At 48.4% G+C, this 18,711-nt stretch overlaps 2 protein-coding genes across 26 annotated transcripts in view; both read left to right on the top strand.

The window, feature by feature from the left end:
* Positions 1-20: 20 nt before the first annotated feature.
* RPL8 (ribosomal protein L8) lies at positions 21-3,055 on the top strand. Its single transcript, XM_045895632.2, has 6 exons — positions 21-169; positions 387-530; positions 613-754; positions 964-1,182; positions 2,536-2,651; positions 2,861-3,055. The coding sequence occupies exons 2-6, from the start codon at positions 393-395 to the stop codon at positions 3,017-3,019; spliced, it is 774 nt and encodes a 257-aa protein (XP_045751588.1). The 5' UTR covers positions 21-169; positions 387-392; the 3' UTR covers positions 3,020-3,055.
* Positions 3,051-18,711, top strand: part of ZNF34 (zinc finger protein 34) — a 25,564-nt gene continuing 9,903 nt past the window's right edge. For 3 of the 25 annotated variants that reach the window (XR_010410459.1, XR_010410458.1, XR_010410457.1), the window contains exons 1-7: positions 4,541-5,134; positions 9,242-9,329; positions 10,872-10,925; positions 11,344-11,430; positions 11,724-11,865; positions 12,293-12,412; positions 14,660-16,204. Coding sequence is in view for 22 of the 25 variants with exons in the window: in XM_064587617.1 (XP_064443687.1) it covers positions 11,398-11,430; positions 11,724-11,865; positions 12,293-12,412; positions 14,660-16,023 (1,659 nt within the window). In the remaining 3 variants the exon portion in view is untranslated. The other 22 variants (XM_064587614.1, XM_064587617.1, XM_064587615.1 and 19 more) reach the window with 22 other exon arrangements.

The following is an 18,711-nucleotide window of genomic DNA, read 5'->3' as shown; positions in this document are numbered from 1 at the left end:
GCGCCTGCGCAGAGGCCCAGGGCCGCCAGGCTCCGGCGGGACGAGTACGAGTCCCGGCGTGCACCGGGCTCACGCCGAGCCGGAAGGTCAAGCGCCTCTCGGCCCCGCCCCGGAAGATAAGGCGGCTCTCCTGCGCCGCGTCTCTTTTTCCGGCCGCGCTCGGCAGCAGGTAGGGTGTGCGTGTGTGGCGTGGTGGCCCTGGCGCCATCCGCCGCCATCCGCCGCCATCCGCCGCCCTGGGGCCCGCTAGGGACCCCGGCGGGCCTTCGGAGAGGGAGTGCGCTGGGGTCGGGACCTGGAGGGAGGCTGCTGGGGAGCTGGGACCCTGAAGCCGGGGTGGCGGGGGTGCCTGGGCCGCTTGGGCGCTGACCGTGAGCCACCCGCAGACCGCCATGGGCCGTGTCATCCGTGGGCAGAGAAAGGGCGCCGGCTCGGTGTTCCGCGCGCACGTGAAGCACCGTAAGGGCGCCGCGCGTCTGCGCGCCGTGGACTTCGCCGAGCGGCACGGCTACATCAAGGGCATCGTGAAGGTGCGGGGAGCCCCCCTCCCCGGGCGGGCGGGGGCTCGGTGGCCCCGCGGGGACCTGCCGCTCACGCGCCCTCGGCCCGCAGGACATCATCCACGACCCGGGTCGCGGTGCACCCCTCGCCAAGGTCGTCTTCCGGGATCCGTACCGGTTTAAGAAGCGAACGGAGCTGTTCATCGCCGCCGAGGGCATCCACACCGGCCAGTTCGTGTACTGCGGCAAGAAGGGTGAGCCTCGTGAGGGAAGGTCGGGTGCAGAGGGAACGGCCGCTTGCGCGAGGAGGCCCGTCCAGGCGGAAGTCTCTCGTGGTGCGGCCGGTTTGCCTGCACCTGCCGGCTGGGTCGCCCAGGCCGCTGGGGGGGGGCCGGACGCGGGGTGCCGTGCGGGGCTTTCTGCGTGGCCGGGCGGCGCTGACCTGCGGCGCTTCTCCTTGCAGCCCAGCTCAACATAGGCAACGTGCTCCCGGTGGGCACTATGCCCGAGGGCACTATCGTGTGCTGTCTGGAAGAGAAGCCTGGTGACCGGGGCAAGTTGGCCCGAGCCTCCGGAAACTATGCCACTGTAATCTCCCACAACCCGGAGACCAAGAAGACCCGAGTGAAGCTGCCCTCCGGCTCAAAGAAGGTCATTTCTTCCTCCAACAGAGCTGTGGTCGGTGAGTGGCCGGCAGCCGCGGGATGCTCTGTGCGGTGCGTTGCTGGTGAACGTCACCAGCTAGACCCCGGCTAGTATCTGTGAGGTGGGCGTCACTGGCCGGGAGTTGAGTGAGGCTGGGACTGGGGCTTGTTAGGCAGCCTTGTCTGTAGTCAGGCATGATGCGGACTTCCACGATTCATACTCCGCATCCACAGGGGTTAGTAGTCTGTCTTTTCGTGGATATGTGACTTTAAGCTACCTAGTGAGTGCCTTGAGGAGGATTTGAAACCTGATTTTTTCATGTGGTGCTACGACAACACCTTTGAAACAAACCCAAGGAATGTTTGTTCTGTTTTTTCCTTCCTCTTTCTCCCTCTTTCTTCTATTTTTTATTTTTTTAAGATTTTATTTATTTATTTGATAGAGACACAGCAAGAGAGGGAACACAAGCAGGGGGAGTGGGAGAGGGAGAAGCAGGCTTCCCGCCGAGCAGGGAGCCCGATGCGGAGCTCGATCCCAGGACCCCGGGATCATGACCCGAGCCAAAGGCAGACGCTTAACGACTGAGCCACCCAGGCGCCCCTTCTTTGATTTTTTAAAAGATTTGTTTATTTGAGGGGCACCTGGGTGGCCAGGTCTGCTTTTGCCTCAGGTCATGATCCCAAGGTCCTGGGGTCAAGCCCAGCTGCAGACTGCCTGCTCAGTGGGGAGTCTGCTCTTCCTCTCTGCACCCTCCCAATGCTCGCTCTCTCAAATCTTTAAAAAAAAAAAAAAAAAAAGATTTGAGAAAGTGCATGCATGAGAGGGGTAGAGGGAGAGAATATTCAAGCAGACTCCCCACTAGAACCTATAACCCATGAGATCACGACCAGAGCCAAGAGCTGGATCCTTAACCGAACCGACTGAACCAAACCGGGCCACCCAGGTGCCCCAGCCAAGGAATGTTCTTGAGCGTATGTTGAAGCAACACTGGTTGAGATGTGTGTGACAGACTGAGTCAGCCTTTTTGCTGGCATTTGAGGTTGGATTGAGTGACCTGCTTGGTGAGACGGGGTAAAGTAGGGGGGCTTCCCTGGAGAGAACCATAGGTCGAGAAAGCCATTGCAGATGGTATGGGCAAAGGCCTGGCTTGGCTGCCCCAGCAATCTTGAAGAAACTTGATGTCATCTGCTAGGCTGCAAAGGCATTTACTGCTTGGTGGTAGTTGAGAAGATGTTAGTGAGATTTTGGGAACCTCATGATGGTGTGTGAGTAAAGTGAGAGGGTGATCAGTATGGGGGTGGGGCACTGGTAAGGATGCTCTGCCTGATAGGGTCCTGAAGTTTAGGGAAGGTATGGTGCACTTTCCTGAGGTGCCTGATCTTCCCAACAGGTGTGGTGGCTGGAGGTGGCCGCATTGACAAGCCCATTCTGAAGGCTGGCCGTGCCTACCACAAGTATAAGGCAAAGAGGAATTGTTGGCCACGTGTGCGGGGTGTGGCCATGAACGTAAGTAGCCCAGAAATGGGCAGTTGGGGTGTTCAGGGATTGGGGACTGGGAGGCTAGATGGACCAGTCTTTTCCTGGAGTGTCTCCCTTCTGTGACAGAGGGTCTGGGTTATGGTTTGTTGGCACAGGTCAGTTATCCCGCTCTTATCCAGGTCCTGAGGTAGGTGGGTCCACACTCCTATATTAATGCCACCTTTTTCTGTCTGCAGCCTGTGGAGCATCCTTTTGGAGGTGGCAACCACCAGCACATCGGCAAACCTTCTACTATCCGCAGAGATGCCCCTGCTGGCCGCAAAGTGGGTCTTATTGCTGCCCGCCGGACCGGGCGTCTCCGGGGAACCAAGACTGTGCAGGAGAAGGAGAACTAGGGCTGAGGGCCTCAATAAAGTCTGTCCTGTCACTAAGCTGTGTTTGCCCATGGTTTCAGAGGGAAGGATCCTTGCTGGGAGGACTGCCATGGAGCTTTTGGTGTAGGAAGGAGAAAAAGTTGGATGCACCAGTGAATAGTGAAAGCTCTGGAGAGAAGGGATGGGGGTGCTAGGTATCTTCACACTTTGATTTCTGGAACACCTCCCCCTCCCCCGACACCAGCACAGGGAGCAGAGGATCTCACTGACATCTGCATTAATTTCTCTTGGGCACTTGGGGGATCTGGGAGAGGGTGTGGATGCCTCAGGATGAGAGTGGTGCTCCTGAAGCCACAGGTTGGAGAGCCAGGAAGCTGTTTTGCAGTGGAAGGACCAGGACGGAGTCAGACTAGTTTCTCAACAAATGGGCTTCCTGTTTCTGTCCATGGTACCTTGTTCCAAACTTAGGCTCGTCAAAACTGGTAAAACCAGGGCAGATGCTGCTGAGCCAATGAGGCATAGAGATGTTAGTGGAGGTTCATTAGTGCCTCGGGACCGGGACGCTTTGCTTCCCAGCGGCCACCCAGAGTCCCCTGCCCCAGTGGTTCCCCTCATGAGCCAGTGCGAAAGTAGGGGCTGCAGGCCACTGTGCCAAAATAATCACAGAGACCAGAAGGTTGGGGGACTGGGACGCCCGAGTGGCTCAGTCGGTTAAGCGGCTGCCTTCAGCTCAGGTCATGATCCAGCATACTGGGATCAAGTCCAGCATCGGGCTCCTTGCTACGCAGGGAGTCTGCTTCTCCCTCTGCCTGCCGCTCCCCCTGCTTGTGCTTGCTGTCTGACAAAAAGTTGGGGGACAACAGAGGTAAGTGGCTGGCAGAGGTAGAATGCCCCTTGTTCAGATTGCAGGTGGAAAGGCAGTGGACCCAGAGTTCCTGGAGACCATCTCCCTGAGAAGGATTTTCTGTGGCTGCCACGTAGCTCCTTGCTGTCAGGGTCCACACTTGTCCCTAGTGTGAACCTTGCCATTCTGGTCTCCAGTTGACCATCCACCACAGCCTAGGTGTGGTGGAGGAAATAGGAGGGGCTGGGCTTGGTTCTCTGGACGAAGATGACCTGGCCATCAGGGAGGGTTTGCTCCAGTAGCAGGCACCCAAGGAAGCCCTAGCCCCTAGAGTGGACCCTGCTCCAGCTGGGCCTGGGTTCGGTGTGCTAAAACAAAGTGGCCAGTAAGCGACCTCTTTCCTGGTCATCCCATGGCTTCTCTACCCAACTCTAAAGGGACTGATACTTTTTTGGCTGCAGTGCCTTTAGCGGCTCCCTAGAGCGAGGTTTCCACTGAAAATCAAAGCTGCTCACCCCGCCTCCGTTCTGGAGCTTCGGGGTTGTGGTTCCAGACTGCCACCTAGTGGCGGCACACCCGACTTGCGACACCGTACGTCCCATTCCTCAGGGAGGCTGCCTACCGAGACATGAAGTCCTTTCCTAGAGCGGCCAGAGGGTGCCTCCGGTTAGGACGCGGGGTGAGGGCGTCACTTCCGGTTGGATTCGATTGGCGCGGCGGGTGGGGCTCGCGGGGCCTGGCCCGGCGGCGGCTCTTCTGCGGCGCTGAGGTGAGTGTGGGCCGGGCCGGGGCGGTGGTGACCGCGAGGTCTCCCGGGCGCGGGGCACCGGCCCTTCCCTGTAACCGCCGAGATGCTCCGTCCGGGGCCCGCCCCGCGCTCGGCAGTATCTCTCGCCCCGGCGTCTGTCGGGCGGGCCCCGTCTCCACTCTCGGAGCCCCCTCGACGAGCGCGGTCCCCGCTTCGTGGTTTCCGACGGGCCCCGAGCCCCAACTGGTGCCCTCCCCAGCCCGGCGTCCGCTGTCCGCCTGCTCCGGCCCGGGGTTGTTCCTGCCGGGCCCCGGCCCCGCCCGAGAGCCTTCCTCCCGGGTCTCCCCGCCGGATTCTCTTCCCAGGTCGTCCCGAGGGGCTGCTTCTGCGTCCCGGGCTGCCCGGGACCCTCAAGGCCTGGTGACCCGAGGCCCTTGGCCTTCCCGGCGCCTCTCCACCCGGCAGGCGGTCACCAGCTCTCCACACTCAGCCCGCCACCGCAGCCCCAGCAGGAGCCGGGCTTTTCCCTCGCTTCTGGGTCCAGGTTGTACTCCCCACTCTGCCCCAGCCCTCCACCGCCCCATTTCCGCCCTCACCTGGTCTCTGGCTTGGAGCAGTTAATGCCCAACACACTTTCTTGTCAGCTCTTAATTAATCGTCTTCCGCATTTACCGCCCCCATCCCGTGCCGCCTGCAGTTGCTGTGCTTCCTCTTGCCTTTAGCAGTTCCCAAAATTGCGTGTACCTTCCTGCTTTCCCACCCTTTTTTGCTTCTGATGCTCCAAGGCCTTTCCCTCAGCAGCCAGATTTTTGTTTTTTTCTTTAGAGGCCTTTATTCAAGGTCTGACACTGTAGACTTTCTTTTTTAAAGATTTTATTTATTTATTTGAGAGAGAGAGAGCACATGAGAGGGGGGAGGGGCAGAGGCAGAAGCAGACCCCCTGCTGAGCAGGGAGCCCGATGCGGGACTCGATCCCGGGGCTCCAGGATCGTGACCTGAGCCGAAGGCAGTCGCTTAACCGACTGAGCCACCCAGGCGCCCGACACTGTAGACTTTTTAAATTAAAAATGCACCGTGTCTTTGTTTTGAAAATACGTTAAAAAAAAAAAAACTTTTAGAGAAAACTTTAAAGTACAGAGAACGGATTACCAAACACTAGTGACTGGGTTTGCCGCACGTAAAGATTGTAGTTAAGGCGTGCCTGGGTGGCTCAGTTGGTTGAGCGTCTACCTTTGGCTCAGGTCATGATCTCAGGTTCCTGAGATCGCGTCCCAGGTCGGGCTCCCTGCTCAGCCGGGAGCCTGCTTCTCCCTCTCCCTCTGCCCCTTCACCCTTCTCCTGCGTGCTCTCTCTCTCTCAAGTAAATAAAACCATAAAGAAAGAAAAGATTGTAGTTAAAAACAAAACAAAAGCAGGGGTGCCTGGGTGGCTCAGTCGGTTGGGCGTCTGCCTTCGGCTCAGGTCATGATCCCCGAGTCCGGGGATTGAGCCCTGCGTCGGGCTTCTACCCCACTTGTGCTCTCTAGCTCTCTCTCTGTCTCTCAAATAAATAAATAAAATCTTTAAAAAAGGCAAAACAAAAACATATATGTAATCTCTGTGGCCAACGTGGGGCTTGAACTCACCACTCTGAGATGAACACTCACATGCTCTACTGACTGAACCAGCCAGGCACCCCCCTCAACTTTTTTAAAGAAAGCTGTTGAAACAGAATTGCTCTTAGATGCAAGCTCACCAGTCCCATTTGCTTCCCTAAGCAACCCTTATTTTGAACAACCGCATTTTTGTTTGTTTATTTTTATTGAGGTGTAATTGATAAACAGGAATTCTATAAATTTTAGGTGTACACTTACGGTATATGTGTTCGTTGTGAAATAATCACATTCAATCTAATTAGCATGTTCATCATCTCACATAGGTACCATTTTCTTTTTTTGTTTTCTTTGTGGTGAAGATATTTAATATCTATTCTCTTAGGAAATTTCGAGGTTACAATACCGTATTGTTGACTGTAGTCGCAGTGCTGTACTTTAGATCTCCACAACTTTCATCTTGCATACCTGAAAGTTTGTACTCTGACCGACCTCTCTCCCATTTTCCCCAACTCTCAAAACTTGGCAGCCAACCATTCCACTTTCTGCTTCTATGATTTGGACTCTCTTGGGTACCACATATCAGTGAAATCATGTAGTATTTGTCTTTCTGTGTCTGGTTTATTTCACCTAGCATAATGTCCTCCAGGTTCATCCATGTTGTAGCAAATGGCAAGATCTCGTTCTTCATGGCTGAGTAGTAGTCCATTGTGTGTATATACCACATTCTGTATCCATTCATCTATCGTTGGACACTTAGGTTGTTTGCACATCTTGTCTATTGTGAATAATGCTGCAATGAGCATGGGAGTGCTGGTCTCTCTTTGAGGCAGTGATTTCATTTCCTTTGGCTAGTATAACCAGAAGTGGGATTACTGGATCATGTAATTACTTGAAACATAGAGAATACATATTTTTCCAGATATATATTCAAAACTATTAGAAAACACCACAAACCACGCCAACAACGACCTAAATAAATGGTATTTTGGTTCTATTTTCAACTTTTTGAGGCACCTCCACGCTTTTCCACAGTGCATTTCCACCAACAGTGCACAAGGGTTCCTTTTCTCCACATCCTTGCCAACACTTATCTTTTGCTTTTTGATAATTCTCGTTCTGACAGGTGTGAGGTGATAGCTCATTGTGGTTTTTATTTGCAGTTCTCTAATTAGGTTGAGCACCTTTTCACTTACCTGTTAGTCATTTGTATGTCTTTTATGGAGAAATTTAGGTTCCTTGCCCATTTTAAACCCATTGGGTTTTTTTTTTTTTCTCTTGAGTTGTGTGAGGTCTTTATATATTTTAGATCTGAATTTCTAATCAGATACATGGTTTGCACATATTTTCTCCCATTCCTCAGTTGCCTTTTCACTCTGTTATTTTGCTGTCAGCACATTTTCTTACACCTCTACACACCTACTAGTGTTTTAAAATCTACATACATAATATAATATTGATATTTTACATTTAACCGTTTCACTCAGCCTTAAAGCTTTGCGCTGCCTCTGACATTGATGTGGTTCATTTCTTCCGACCACTGTGACCTTGACTGTTCCCTGATGATGGATATTGAGGTTGTTTCCCTTTTTTTCTTATACACAGGCACATGGTGACATTCTGGTGTATTTTCTTGTGTTCATTAGCAAGAGTTTCTGTAGGGCACATACCTAGAATTAGGTGTCCTGACTGAATTTGCAGGGTTAAAGTTCTGCCAGGTGGTGCCAGATGGGTTTCCAGAGTGACTGTACTAGTTTCCTATAGGACTCTGAGAATCTCTATTTTCCCTTATGTCTTCAACATTTGCTATTGTGAAGCATTTTATGTGTCCCCCAGTCTATGGGGAGAGAAGTCTTGAATTTGCATTTCCTTAATTCTCAATGATGTTGAAGATCTTTTCAGATTTTTAAAAAAGATTTTACTTATTTGAGAGAGAGAGAGCATGAGGGGGGAGGCCAGAGAGAGAAGCAGACTCCCCGCTGAGCAGGGAGTCCGATGCAGTCCCAGGACCCTGAGATCATGACCTGAGCTGAAGGCAGACGCTTAACTGACTGAGCCACCCAGGTGTCCCTCTTTGATCTCATTATCTGATTTCCCAAGTCATCCTGTGTTCATTTTTCAAATAAATGGTCTTTTTTGGTGCACTTTAAAACATATTTTGTAGATCTTTTTTTATGTGTTAAGTATTTTTACAAATATCGTTCACTCTTTTAAAAGCTTGTCTTTTAATATTGTGGTGTCTTGTACAGAAATTTTTGGAGTAAAATTAAACAATTTTTTCCTTGATGTACTGTATTTTGCATATTATTTTCTTATAACAGCTATAAATTTTATTTTAAACACTTAGGTCTTCAATGTGCTTAAAATATATTTTTGTGTGCCGTAGAAGGCAGCGATTGAATTTTACTTTCCTATGGAAAATCCGTTGTGTTGGTACCATTTTGAATAGCGTGCCATTATGTCCTTAGCATATACACGGATCTGGATGTTCCTTACTTTCTTTACTATGCTCCAATCTCACTTTTGTTAACGTAGCCTTACAGTAAGTCTTGCTATGGATCTAGGTGTTCCCTATTTTCTTTACTATGCTCCAATCTCACTTTCATTAACGTAGCCTTACAATAAGTCTTGCTATGTGGTAGGGCGTGCCTCTGCCTACCTTAGTTCTTTTTTGGCATTGCCTTAGTTAATCTTGGATCATTATTATGATACTGAGTCATTTTGTTCAGATTTCATGTTATGTCCTGTTGTAATTTTGATTGTACAGAATTAATAGATTTATTTGGGGAGAATTGACTTTTTTTTTTTTAAGATTTTATTATTTATTTGCAAGCGAGAGAGAGAGAGAGAGCGAGCGCACAAGCAGGGGGAGCAGTAGGCAGAGGGAGAAGCAGGCACCTCGCCGAGCAAGAAGCTGGATGCGGGACTCGATCCCAGGACCCTGGGATCATGACCTGAGCTGAAGGCAGATGCTTAACAACTGAGCCACCCAGGTGTCCCGAGAATTGACATTTTTATGATACTGAGTTCTCCTGTTTATGAACACTGTTTTTCCATAGGTCTTCTTGATGTCCTTCCATAAAGTTTTATCATTTTGTCCCCAGGGTCTTGGACCGCACTCTGATAACAACTGTTGCTGCATGTATGGTATGTAGAATTATGTCCCCTTTTTTGTTCTTAATATTTCTTTTTCTATCTCTTTTCTGCCCACCCCCCATTGGACTTGCCAGATGTTTGTGTGTTTTATTAGCAATGTTGAGATTATGTTTTGTTTCTTTAAATCAAGTATTCTTTATTTTCCTCCATTTTTTCTTGAATCACTTTTCTTAGTCTGTGTCTAATTTCTTATTGAATGTTTAGATCATTTATTTCAGTCTCTCTTGTGCTAAAATAAGGGCACTAAGAAGGCACATTTTTCCTTAGGTAGCCTCTGTTTCCATTTCTGTGTTTTTCTTGGAGGGGGTACTTTTTATTATTTTTTTTTAAAGATTTTCTTTATTTATTTGAGAGAGAGCATGCATGAGTGGGGGGAAGGGCAGAGGGAGAGGGAGAAGCAGAATCCCTGCTGAGCAAGGAGCCTGACTTGGGGCTCCATTCCAGGACCCTGAGATCATGACCTGAGCTGAAGGCAGACACTTCACCGACTGAGCCACCCAGGCTCCCCTGAGGTGGTACTTTTTTATCATATATTTCCAGCATAACAACAGTGGTCAGAGAATGTTTTGCTAAATGTTATTAGTCTTTGGAATTTGTTGAAACTTTCGTTGTTGGCATGGTCTGTGGTGTTTTCTAATAGTTTTGAATATATATCTGGAAAAATGTGTATTCTCTATGTTTCAAGTAACTATTCTCTACTTGTTCCACTTGTTTCTGAGGGAAGTGTGTTGAAATCTCTCATTCCAGGGGAGGTTTGCCAGTTGCTCTTTGCTACTTCACTTAGCATTGGCTTTCTACATTTTGAGTTTCTTGGTAGATACACACTTGTCTGTAATTATAGCTTCTGGGTGGATTTTCCTTTTATTAATATGTATTATTCATTTTTGTTCCTATTAATGATTTTTACTTTCTGTTCTGTTTTGATTGGTATACATACTGCTAAACTACACATAGCAATGCATGTTAAGCTCAGAAGCATCACGATGAAGGGAAGAAGCCAGAGGAGTGTAGACAGCATAGTTGCTTTGATAAAGTTCACCAGAAGCACAGCTGGTGGAAGTCAGGATAGAGGCTCACCTTTGGGAGTTCAGGAAGGAAGTAGAGCCTGCAGGGGCAGGAGGGCTGACGTGGGTGCTGGTTCTATGGGAATGGGCCCTTTGTGACTGCCCCTTGAGCTGTGTGTTCAGGATTTGTCAACTCTTCTGCATAAATGTCATATTTCAATAAAGAGTGTTAAAGGTAAAGAAAATGTAGGGGCGCCTGGTCCGTTAAGCCTCTGCCTTCAGCTCAAGTCGTGATCCTGGGGTCCTGAGATTGAGCCCCACGTCTGGCTTCCTGCTTAGCGGGGAGTCCGCTTCTCTCTCCCTCTGCCCCTCCCCCTGCTCTTGCATGCATGTGCTCTCTCTCTCTGTCTCTTAAATGAATAAATTACATCTTAAAAAAAAAAAGAAAAGGTATATAGCTACTATTTATTTTAATTAGCGTTTGTGTGGTCTAGCTTATATTCAGCCTTTCTGTGTTACTTTATTTTAGGTTATGCAGGTGCATTTTGTGTGTATCTATCAGAGAATCTTGTGCTTCTAGTAGGTGAGTTTAATCCTTTTATTTCTTACCATTACTCAGCTACTGAACTTGTTTCTATAGTGTTGTATATTTTACCATCTGTACTTTGACTTTGTTCTGTACCTTCTGTTGATTTTTTTTTTTCCTTCTCTTTCTCCTCAACACTTAACAAGTTGTCTTTATTCTTTCATATAAAGTGAATGAGTATCGCCATCTTACTCCTGAAAGAGACAGCTTGGTGTGTCAGGTTGAGGGGAACAGATGGCCTGAAGAGCTGTGCACCTGTGCCTGCAGTGGGGCAGAGTAGGGCAGGGCAGCCCCAGGCAGGGAGCGGAGTCTGCCCGGGAGACCAGCTGTGCCCCGATGGGGATGAGTGTGGCTCTGAAGTTGCCCATAGGAGGGGCCAACCTGGGCCTCCATGTGTTCCCCTCTCTTCCCTCAGCACCAGTGTGACTCACTGCTGACTCCTCCCCTGGGAAGCCCAGGGTACCAGGTGATGGCGGCTTTGCACCTGTCTGCCCTGCCCCAGGTGAGCATCCATTTTCCCTAGATGTCTGAAATCTCCACACAGGGCTTCCCTGCCTGCTCTGCCTTAGTAGACACTGTCAGGCATCTTGGTCTGGGGTATTGAGCAGAGGACGGGTGACCCTGGGACTCCCCCAGCCTTCTGGAGTCACTGGCTTCATGACCAGGGGCTCAGGCCACTCTCCTGGGCCGTACTGGGGGATCGTGCCTGTAGTCACCCTTGTGCTACTACTCCTGGTATGTTCTGCTGCTCCCGCCCCCAGGGCCCACCCTGAGCCACACCTGGGCCTGCAACAGCCCCTGTCATTCCAGGCTGAGGTGACCTTCGAGGACGTGGCCGTGCTATTCTCCCGGGAGGAGTGGGGCCGTCTGGGCCCTGCTCAGAGGGGCCTCTACAGGGATGTGATGCTGGAGACCTACAGGAATCTGGTCTCCCTGGGTAAGGCCCCTCACTAGGATGCTGGTCAGGGAACAGCCCTGGGGACTGATGGTTCAGCAGGGGCTGGGCTGGGGGCTTCACCCTCTGGTCCTAGGCAGTCCTGGTCTATACAGAGGAGGGGCCAAGTAGGGCTGGTTCAGTGATTTTCTCCTCTGAGCTCCCAGATAAGACGGCCTCCCTGCCCCAGGCCCAAGACAGACCCCTCTCCAGAGGGATTGCGTACCTCCAGGTGGAGAGAGCCCCCTGGGCTTTTGTTCCCTGTGCTCAGATCTCATCTTCACGACCATCCCCAACCCTCCAGAGTGTCCAGACTTCCCATCACCCCACTTTGCCTGTGGTTCTGCTTCCCACCAGAGTCCCAGATGAGAATCCACTCAGTGCAGCCCTGCATCCTTGGCACCAACCCTAGGCCCCGTTTTCTTCCCAGGAGCTGGACCTGCAGGTCCCAAGCCTGGGGTGATCACACAGTTGGAGCAAGGGGATGAGCCGTGGGTCCTGGATGCACAGGGCGCCAAGGGGAAAGAGCGACTGAGAGTCAGTATCTCAGGTGCGTGAGGGGGGCCACTTCCCTAACAGTTGCTGGCTAAGCATTTGTCAGGATCCAAGATGTGTGGTTAATGACTCAGGCATTTAGAACAAGGTATATCAGGAGCAGCATGACAACCCTGGGAGTAGCCTGTGCTGAAGTCCAGGTCCCCTCCATCAGCCTGGGTGCCTCAGTGTGGTGATTCTTTTTTTTTTTTTTTTTAAAGATTTTATTTATTTATTTGAGACAGAATGAGAGAGAGCATGAGAGGGAGGAGGGTCAGAGGGAGAAGCAGACCCCCCGCCGAGCAGGGAGCCCGATGCGGGACTCGATCCTGGGACTCCAGGATCACGACCTGAGCCGAAGGCAGTCGCCCAACCAACTGAGCCACCCAGGCACCCCTCAGTGTGGTGATTCTTGAGCTGAATCTTCTAGGAGGGTGAGAGGGGGCATTGTTGGCAGAGGAGAAGAGGGAAGTCTGGACCCCCAGGACCCCATGGAGCCCTGCCCTGCAGAGCTCATGCCCTGTGAGGAGGGTCAGATGGGGCCATGTTGATAGAGACCATTGCTTCATTCTCCTTTTCTAAATTATCCACTTGACAATTGTAGACCGTTACAAGAAAGAATATCTCATCACCCACATACCAGTGTGTTCTGTCGTGTGCCTGCTAGCCCCTTTCTAGTGCTCTCTGTTCTACACCCATATACGAAGGTCACTTCTTTTTTTTTTAAAGATTTATTTATTTATTTATTTATTTATTTATTTATTTGACAGAGAGAGACAGTGAGAGAGGGAACACAAGCAGGGGGAGTGGGAGAGGGAGAAGCAGGAGAGGGAGAAGCAGGCTTCCCGCAGAGCAGGGTCGGGCTCGATCCCAGGACCCTGGGATCATGACCTGAGCCGAAGGCAGATGCTTAACGACTGAGCCACCCAGGCGCCCCACGAAGGTCACTTCTTGACAGGAATGCAGCGATCCCATGTGTACTGCTGTCATCTCCTCATCTCCTTTTTCACTCAGTGAGTGTCCGTTTTTATACACATGAGTCTCAGTCACCACTTTTGCTGGAAGTGCCAGTGGGAAGGGTGCTGTCTAGTTTCATTGCTATGGACAACTCCAATAAGCATTATTTTGCACGTCTTGATAATGTCCTAAGAAGCATCTACTGGTTAAAGGACTTGAATTTCTCTTTTGTAAATTTGTTTATTCAGATATCAATACTTAAAGAACCAGGATAAATCCTAAGTTTATAACTCAGTGAGTTTTTATAAAAACCATCTTCCAAATCAAAATGCAGAACATTTCTAGTTCCCTGGGAACCCACTGGGCCTCCTCTGTCATTTCCCACTGCTCCTCACAGGGTCCTTCTCTCTGACTTCTGGAGGCCACTCTGCCTCTTAGCTCTGTGTCTGGTCTCATTTGGGGCATCTGAATGTTGTGAGGGCTGCCATGTTGTGCAAAGTATGTTCTGTTCCATTGTCGTACAGTGTTCTATCATATGAATATACCACAAATTATTTTCCATTCTTGTTAATACCTGGTTGTCCCCATTTTGGGATTGTTGTGACTGTTTCTCTTCCTCACAGAGAATGCATTTCTGATGGTGTGTTTCTGCAAGTGGAGTTGATGTGTGAATGTCTAGGCAAGAAGTAAGGAATGGAGGCTTGAGGGTATCAGGAAGCATTCTGTATGGCATCTTGAGTTTAAGGGGCTGGTGGCTAACTGGGTTGCCTCTCAGGCCTCTGAGAAAAGCCCAAAGAATGGGTTCAGCCTGCTAGGGAGAGCTGAGGGTCACGGTGTGCCCTTCTGTCCATGGTTGGCACAACGTTGGCCCTCTGCTGTCCTGAGGAGGCAACTGATTTTCCTACCATGGATTTTAGGGTGGATTAGCTATTGTTAGGTGGCCTTAGGCTCACTTTTTTGCCTGTCAGATGTCCTCCGTGACTTTCAGGGCCCCTCTGGTCTCCATGGTGGTACAAAGTTTCTGTCTTCTTTCCTTTTCTAGTGAGGACTGGCATTCTACAGTCCCACTTAGGCAGAAGGCAGGCAGGAAGAATTGGTCAGGCCTGGGTTGAAATACTTGTACTCCTGCAAGATTGCAGCCTTGGGTGAGGTCTTTAAGCCTCTGAGCTGCAGGCTCTCATCTCTGTAAGGTGTTGTGACTTTGGAGATGATGGAATTGGTACTGTACAGGTAGTCAGCAGCATCTCCATATTTTCCTTCTCAGGTCAGAACAGGTGGTCCTAAGATGTTGTGTTCATTGTTCCAGGTCATGGGACCAGGACTGAGTACAAGGAGTTGTCTTCAAGGGAGATGCTTGATGGGGAAGAACTGGATCAACTCCAGAGGGCTGTTCCCCAGGGACCTGATCCTGGAGAGACCCATGCATGTGTCTGGGAGCCAGAGGAGAGCCTGGACAAGCTTGTGGAGCAGAGAGGCCTGAGGCCAGTCACATTGACCACTGAGGATAGTGTCCAGGGGTCTGGGGGAAGCCTCAGGTTTCGGTCAAGCCCTGTCTCTGATCAGAGACCTCACAAATGCGATATATGTGAACAAAGTTTCGAACAGAGATCATACCTTAATAACCATAAGCGAGTACACAGGTCAAAAAAGACAAATATAGTCCATGATTCTGGGGAATTCTTCAGTGCAAATTTAGTTGTTAAAGATGATCAGAAAATTCCTCTTGGGAAAAAATTTCATTATTGTGGTTACTGTGGGAAAGCCTTCAGGTACAGTGCTAACCTTGTCAAACACCAGCGGCTTCATAGTGAAGAGAAGCCCTACAAGTGTGACGAGTGTGGGAAAGCCTTCAGCCAGAGCTGTGAGTTCATCAATCACCGAAGGATGCACTCAGGGGAGATCCCCTACCGATGCGGTGAGTGCGGGAAGACATTCAATCAGAGGCCTAACCTCATGAAACATCAGAGGATTCACACAGGGGAGAAGCCCTATAAGTGTGGTGATTGTGGGAAACACTTCAGTGCCTATTCGTCCCTTATTTATCACCAGAGAATCCACACTGGAGAGAAACCCTATAAGTGCAACGACTGTGGGAAAGCCTTTAGTGACGGCTCAATCCTTATTCGACATCGTCGGACCCACACTGGGGAGAAACCATTTGAGTGTAAAGAATGTGGCAAAGGCTTTACCCAAAGTTCTAACCTTATCCAACATCAAAGAATTCACACTGGGGAGAAACCCTATAAATGTAATGAATGTGAGAAAGCCTTCATCCAAAAAACCAAACTTGTTGAACATCAGAGAAGCCACACTGGAGAGAAGCCCTATGAATGTAATGACTGTGGCAAAGTCTTCAGCCAGAGCACACACCTTATCCAGCATCAGAGGATCCACACAGGAGAGAAGCCGTACAAGTGTAGTGAGTGTGGGAAAGCCTTCCACAACAGTTCCAGACTCATCCACCACCAAAGGTCGCACCATGGAGAGAAGCCTTACAAATGCAGCGATTGCAAGAAAGCCTTTAGCCAGGGTACTTATCTCATCCAGCACCGGAGGATCCACACTGGAGAGAAGCCCTACAAGTGTAGCAAGTGTGGGAAGGCCTTCCGGCACAGTTCCAACATGTGCCAACATCAGAGGATTCACCTCCGGGAAGACTTCTCGAGGTGACCGTGGAGAAGGGCCCATGAGTTCCGCTGTGCAGTTCCTCCTTATGACCTACCCCACCCATTTATTTATTGTCCACACAGTGTTGTTACAGATGAAGGGCATTTCTAATTAAAAACAAACAAACAAAACCCTTTTCTTAAACCAAAAGCAGTGCATGTTCATTTTGGAGAAATTGAGAGAGGTAAGCAAAAAGTAGTTCTCCCCCACTTAGAAAAAGAATCCATCACTGCTGATTTAATACATGCTTCCTTTCACACATAGTTAAGAGCATTTTAAAAAGAAACTACTGTGTGCTTGTCATTGCAGGACGTAGGCTCTTTTGGCTTTGCTATTTCCTCAATCCTAGAAAACTCACACTGGAAAGAATTCTACATATTTACATATCTTTACATATTGTAAATTTAAAAAATTAACAGTCATACTTTTCTGTGTGTCTTTATAATAGAGTTGATAATTGCCATTTTTATTGTGGTAAAACATAACAAAATTTACTATTTTAACCATTTTTAGGTGTATAGTTCAGTGGCATTAAATACATTTACAGTGTTGTATAACCATCACCACTCTTTTATTATCTGAAACAGAAAATCTGTACCCATTAAACAATAACTCTTCTTTTCCCCTTTGTCTCACATCCGCTGACAGTCGCTGTTCTATTTTCTGTCTGTGAATTTGCCTATTCTAGTTTTCTCATAAGAGGAATAATACAATATTTGCCCTTTATAGCTGACTTATTTCACTTTGCATAATGTTCTCAAGGTTCATCCATTTTGTAGCCTGTATCAGAATGTCGTTCTTTTTTATGGCTGAAAGAAATGACCTTGTTTGTAGATACCATGTTTTGTTTATCCACTCATCTGTTGATGGACACTTGGGTGTTTCTGCTTTTTGGCTGTTGTGCATACTGCTGCTATGAGTGGGTGTGCAAGTAGCTTTTTGGATCCTTTTTGGGGTGGTGGGAGAGAGAGTGCATGAGCAGGTGGTTGGGGACCTAGTGGCAGAGGGAGAGGGAGAGAGAGAATCTTAAGCAGGCTCCACATCCAGCACAGAGTCCGATGTGGGGCTCAATCTCACGACCCCAGGATCATGATCTGAGCTGAAATCAACAGTTGGGTGTTTAACCAACTGAGCCACCCAGATGTCCCTTGGATCCTTACTTTCAGTACTTCTGGGTGTACTTCTGGGAGTGAAATTGCTGGGTCATATGGTAACTCTATGTTTAACTTTTTGAGGAATAGCCAAACTTTTCCAAAGTGGCTGTACCATTTTACATCCCCACCAGCAATGAATAGAGGGTTCTAATTTCCTTGCCAACACTTGTTATTTCCCATTAAAAAAAAAATAATGTCATTTTAATGGGTGTGAAGTGGTATCTCATTGTGGTTTTGGTTTGCATTTCCCTGATGACTAATGATGTTGAACAGCTTTTCAGGCACTTATTGACCATCTGTATGTCTTCTTCAGAAAAATGTCTGTCCAGATCCTTTGCCCATTTTTGAATTGGGTTCTTTGTTTTTTTGTTTTTGGTTATTTTTTTAAGTGTTGAGGTATAGGAGTTCTTTGTATATTTTGCATAGTAATCTCTTATCAGATACACGATTTGCAAATATTTGCTCTCATTCTGTGAATTCTTTCTACTCTCTCGTTTGTGTCCTTTGATGCACAAAAGGCTATTTTAAGCTAATTTTTATATATTGTATAAGGTGAGGGTCCAACTTCTTTTGCACCCAATTTTCCCTACAACATTTTTTGAAAAGACTGTTCTCCCCATTGAATAGTATAGGCATACCTCAAAGATATTGTGTGTTCAGTTTCAGATCACTGTGATACAGCAGATATCTCAGTAAAGCAAAGTTATGTTTACATTACAGTGTACTAAGTGTGCAATAGCATTATGTCTAAGAAAACTGTATAAACCTTAATTTAAACACATTATTTCTAAAAAATGCTATCATCTGAGCTTTCAGCAAGTCATAATCACTGATCACAGATTCCCATAACAAATATAATAATGAAAAAGTTTGAAGTATTCAGAGTATTACCAAAATGTGACAGACACAAAGTGAATAAAAGCTGGTGGAAAAATAGTGCCAATAGACTTGCTCACCATGGGATTACCACACATCTTCACTATGTAAGAAACACAATAAAGCAAAGCACAGTAAAACGAGGTATGCCTGTATTGGCTCGGGCTGCCAAAAACAAACAAAAAACCACAGACCTGGTGGCTTAAAAAACAAATTTATCAAAAGAAACAAATCTGTCTCTCATAGTTCTGAAAACTAAGTCCAAGATCAAGGTGTAGGCTGATTCAGCCCTAGTGAGGGTTCTCTTCCTGGCTGAAATACAGCTGCCTTCTCACTGAGTCATCACATGGTAAGATCTCAGATGTCTCTAACTTTTATAAGGGCACTAGCTCTATCAGATTAGGGCCCCACCTTTATGATCTCATTTAACCTTTATCAACAGTTGACAGGCCCTATCTCCAAATACAGTCACATTGGGTTAGAGTTTCAACATAGTGAATGGTGGGGTGTGTGTGTGTGTGTGTGTGTGTGTGTGTGTGTGTGTGTTTGGGGGGGGACTATAAACAGTTCATAAATGGTCTTGGCACCCTTGTCTAAAATCAATTGACCATATATGTAGGGGTTTCTTTTTGGGTTCTATTCTATTCATGTATATGCCTAT

Source organism: Mirounga angustirostris, unplaced genomic scaffold (assembly GCF_029215605.1).
Source record: "Mirounga angustirostris isolate CCGP_5_RB_7025 unplaced genomic scaffold, mMirAng1.0.hap1 SCAF_4, whole genome shotgun sequence".
In the NCBI taxonomy this organism is placed as follows: Eukaryota; Metazoa; Chordata; class Mammalia; order Carnivora; family Phocidae; genus Mirounga; species Mirounga angustirostris.
Note: the sequence above shows the minus strand (reverse complement) of the source record. Positions and strands in the feature narration are given on the sequence as shown.

Bases quoted from the DNA above. Each gene is read 5' to 3' on its own strand.
- RPL8 (XM_045895632.2), top strand. From the start codon at position 393: ATGGGCCGTGTCATCCGTGGGCAGAGAAAGGGCGCCGGCTCGGTGTTC. The intron at 1,183-2,535 runs GTGAGTGGCCGG...TCTTCCCAACAG, and splicing joins CTCCAACAGAGCTGTGGTCG to GTGTGGTGGCTGGAGGTGGC. The intron at 2,652-2,860 runs GTAAGTAGCCCA...TTCTGTCTGCAG, and splicing joins TGCGGGGTGTGGCCATGAAC to CCTGTGGAGCATCCTTTTGG.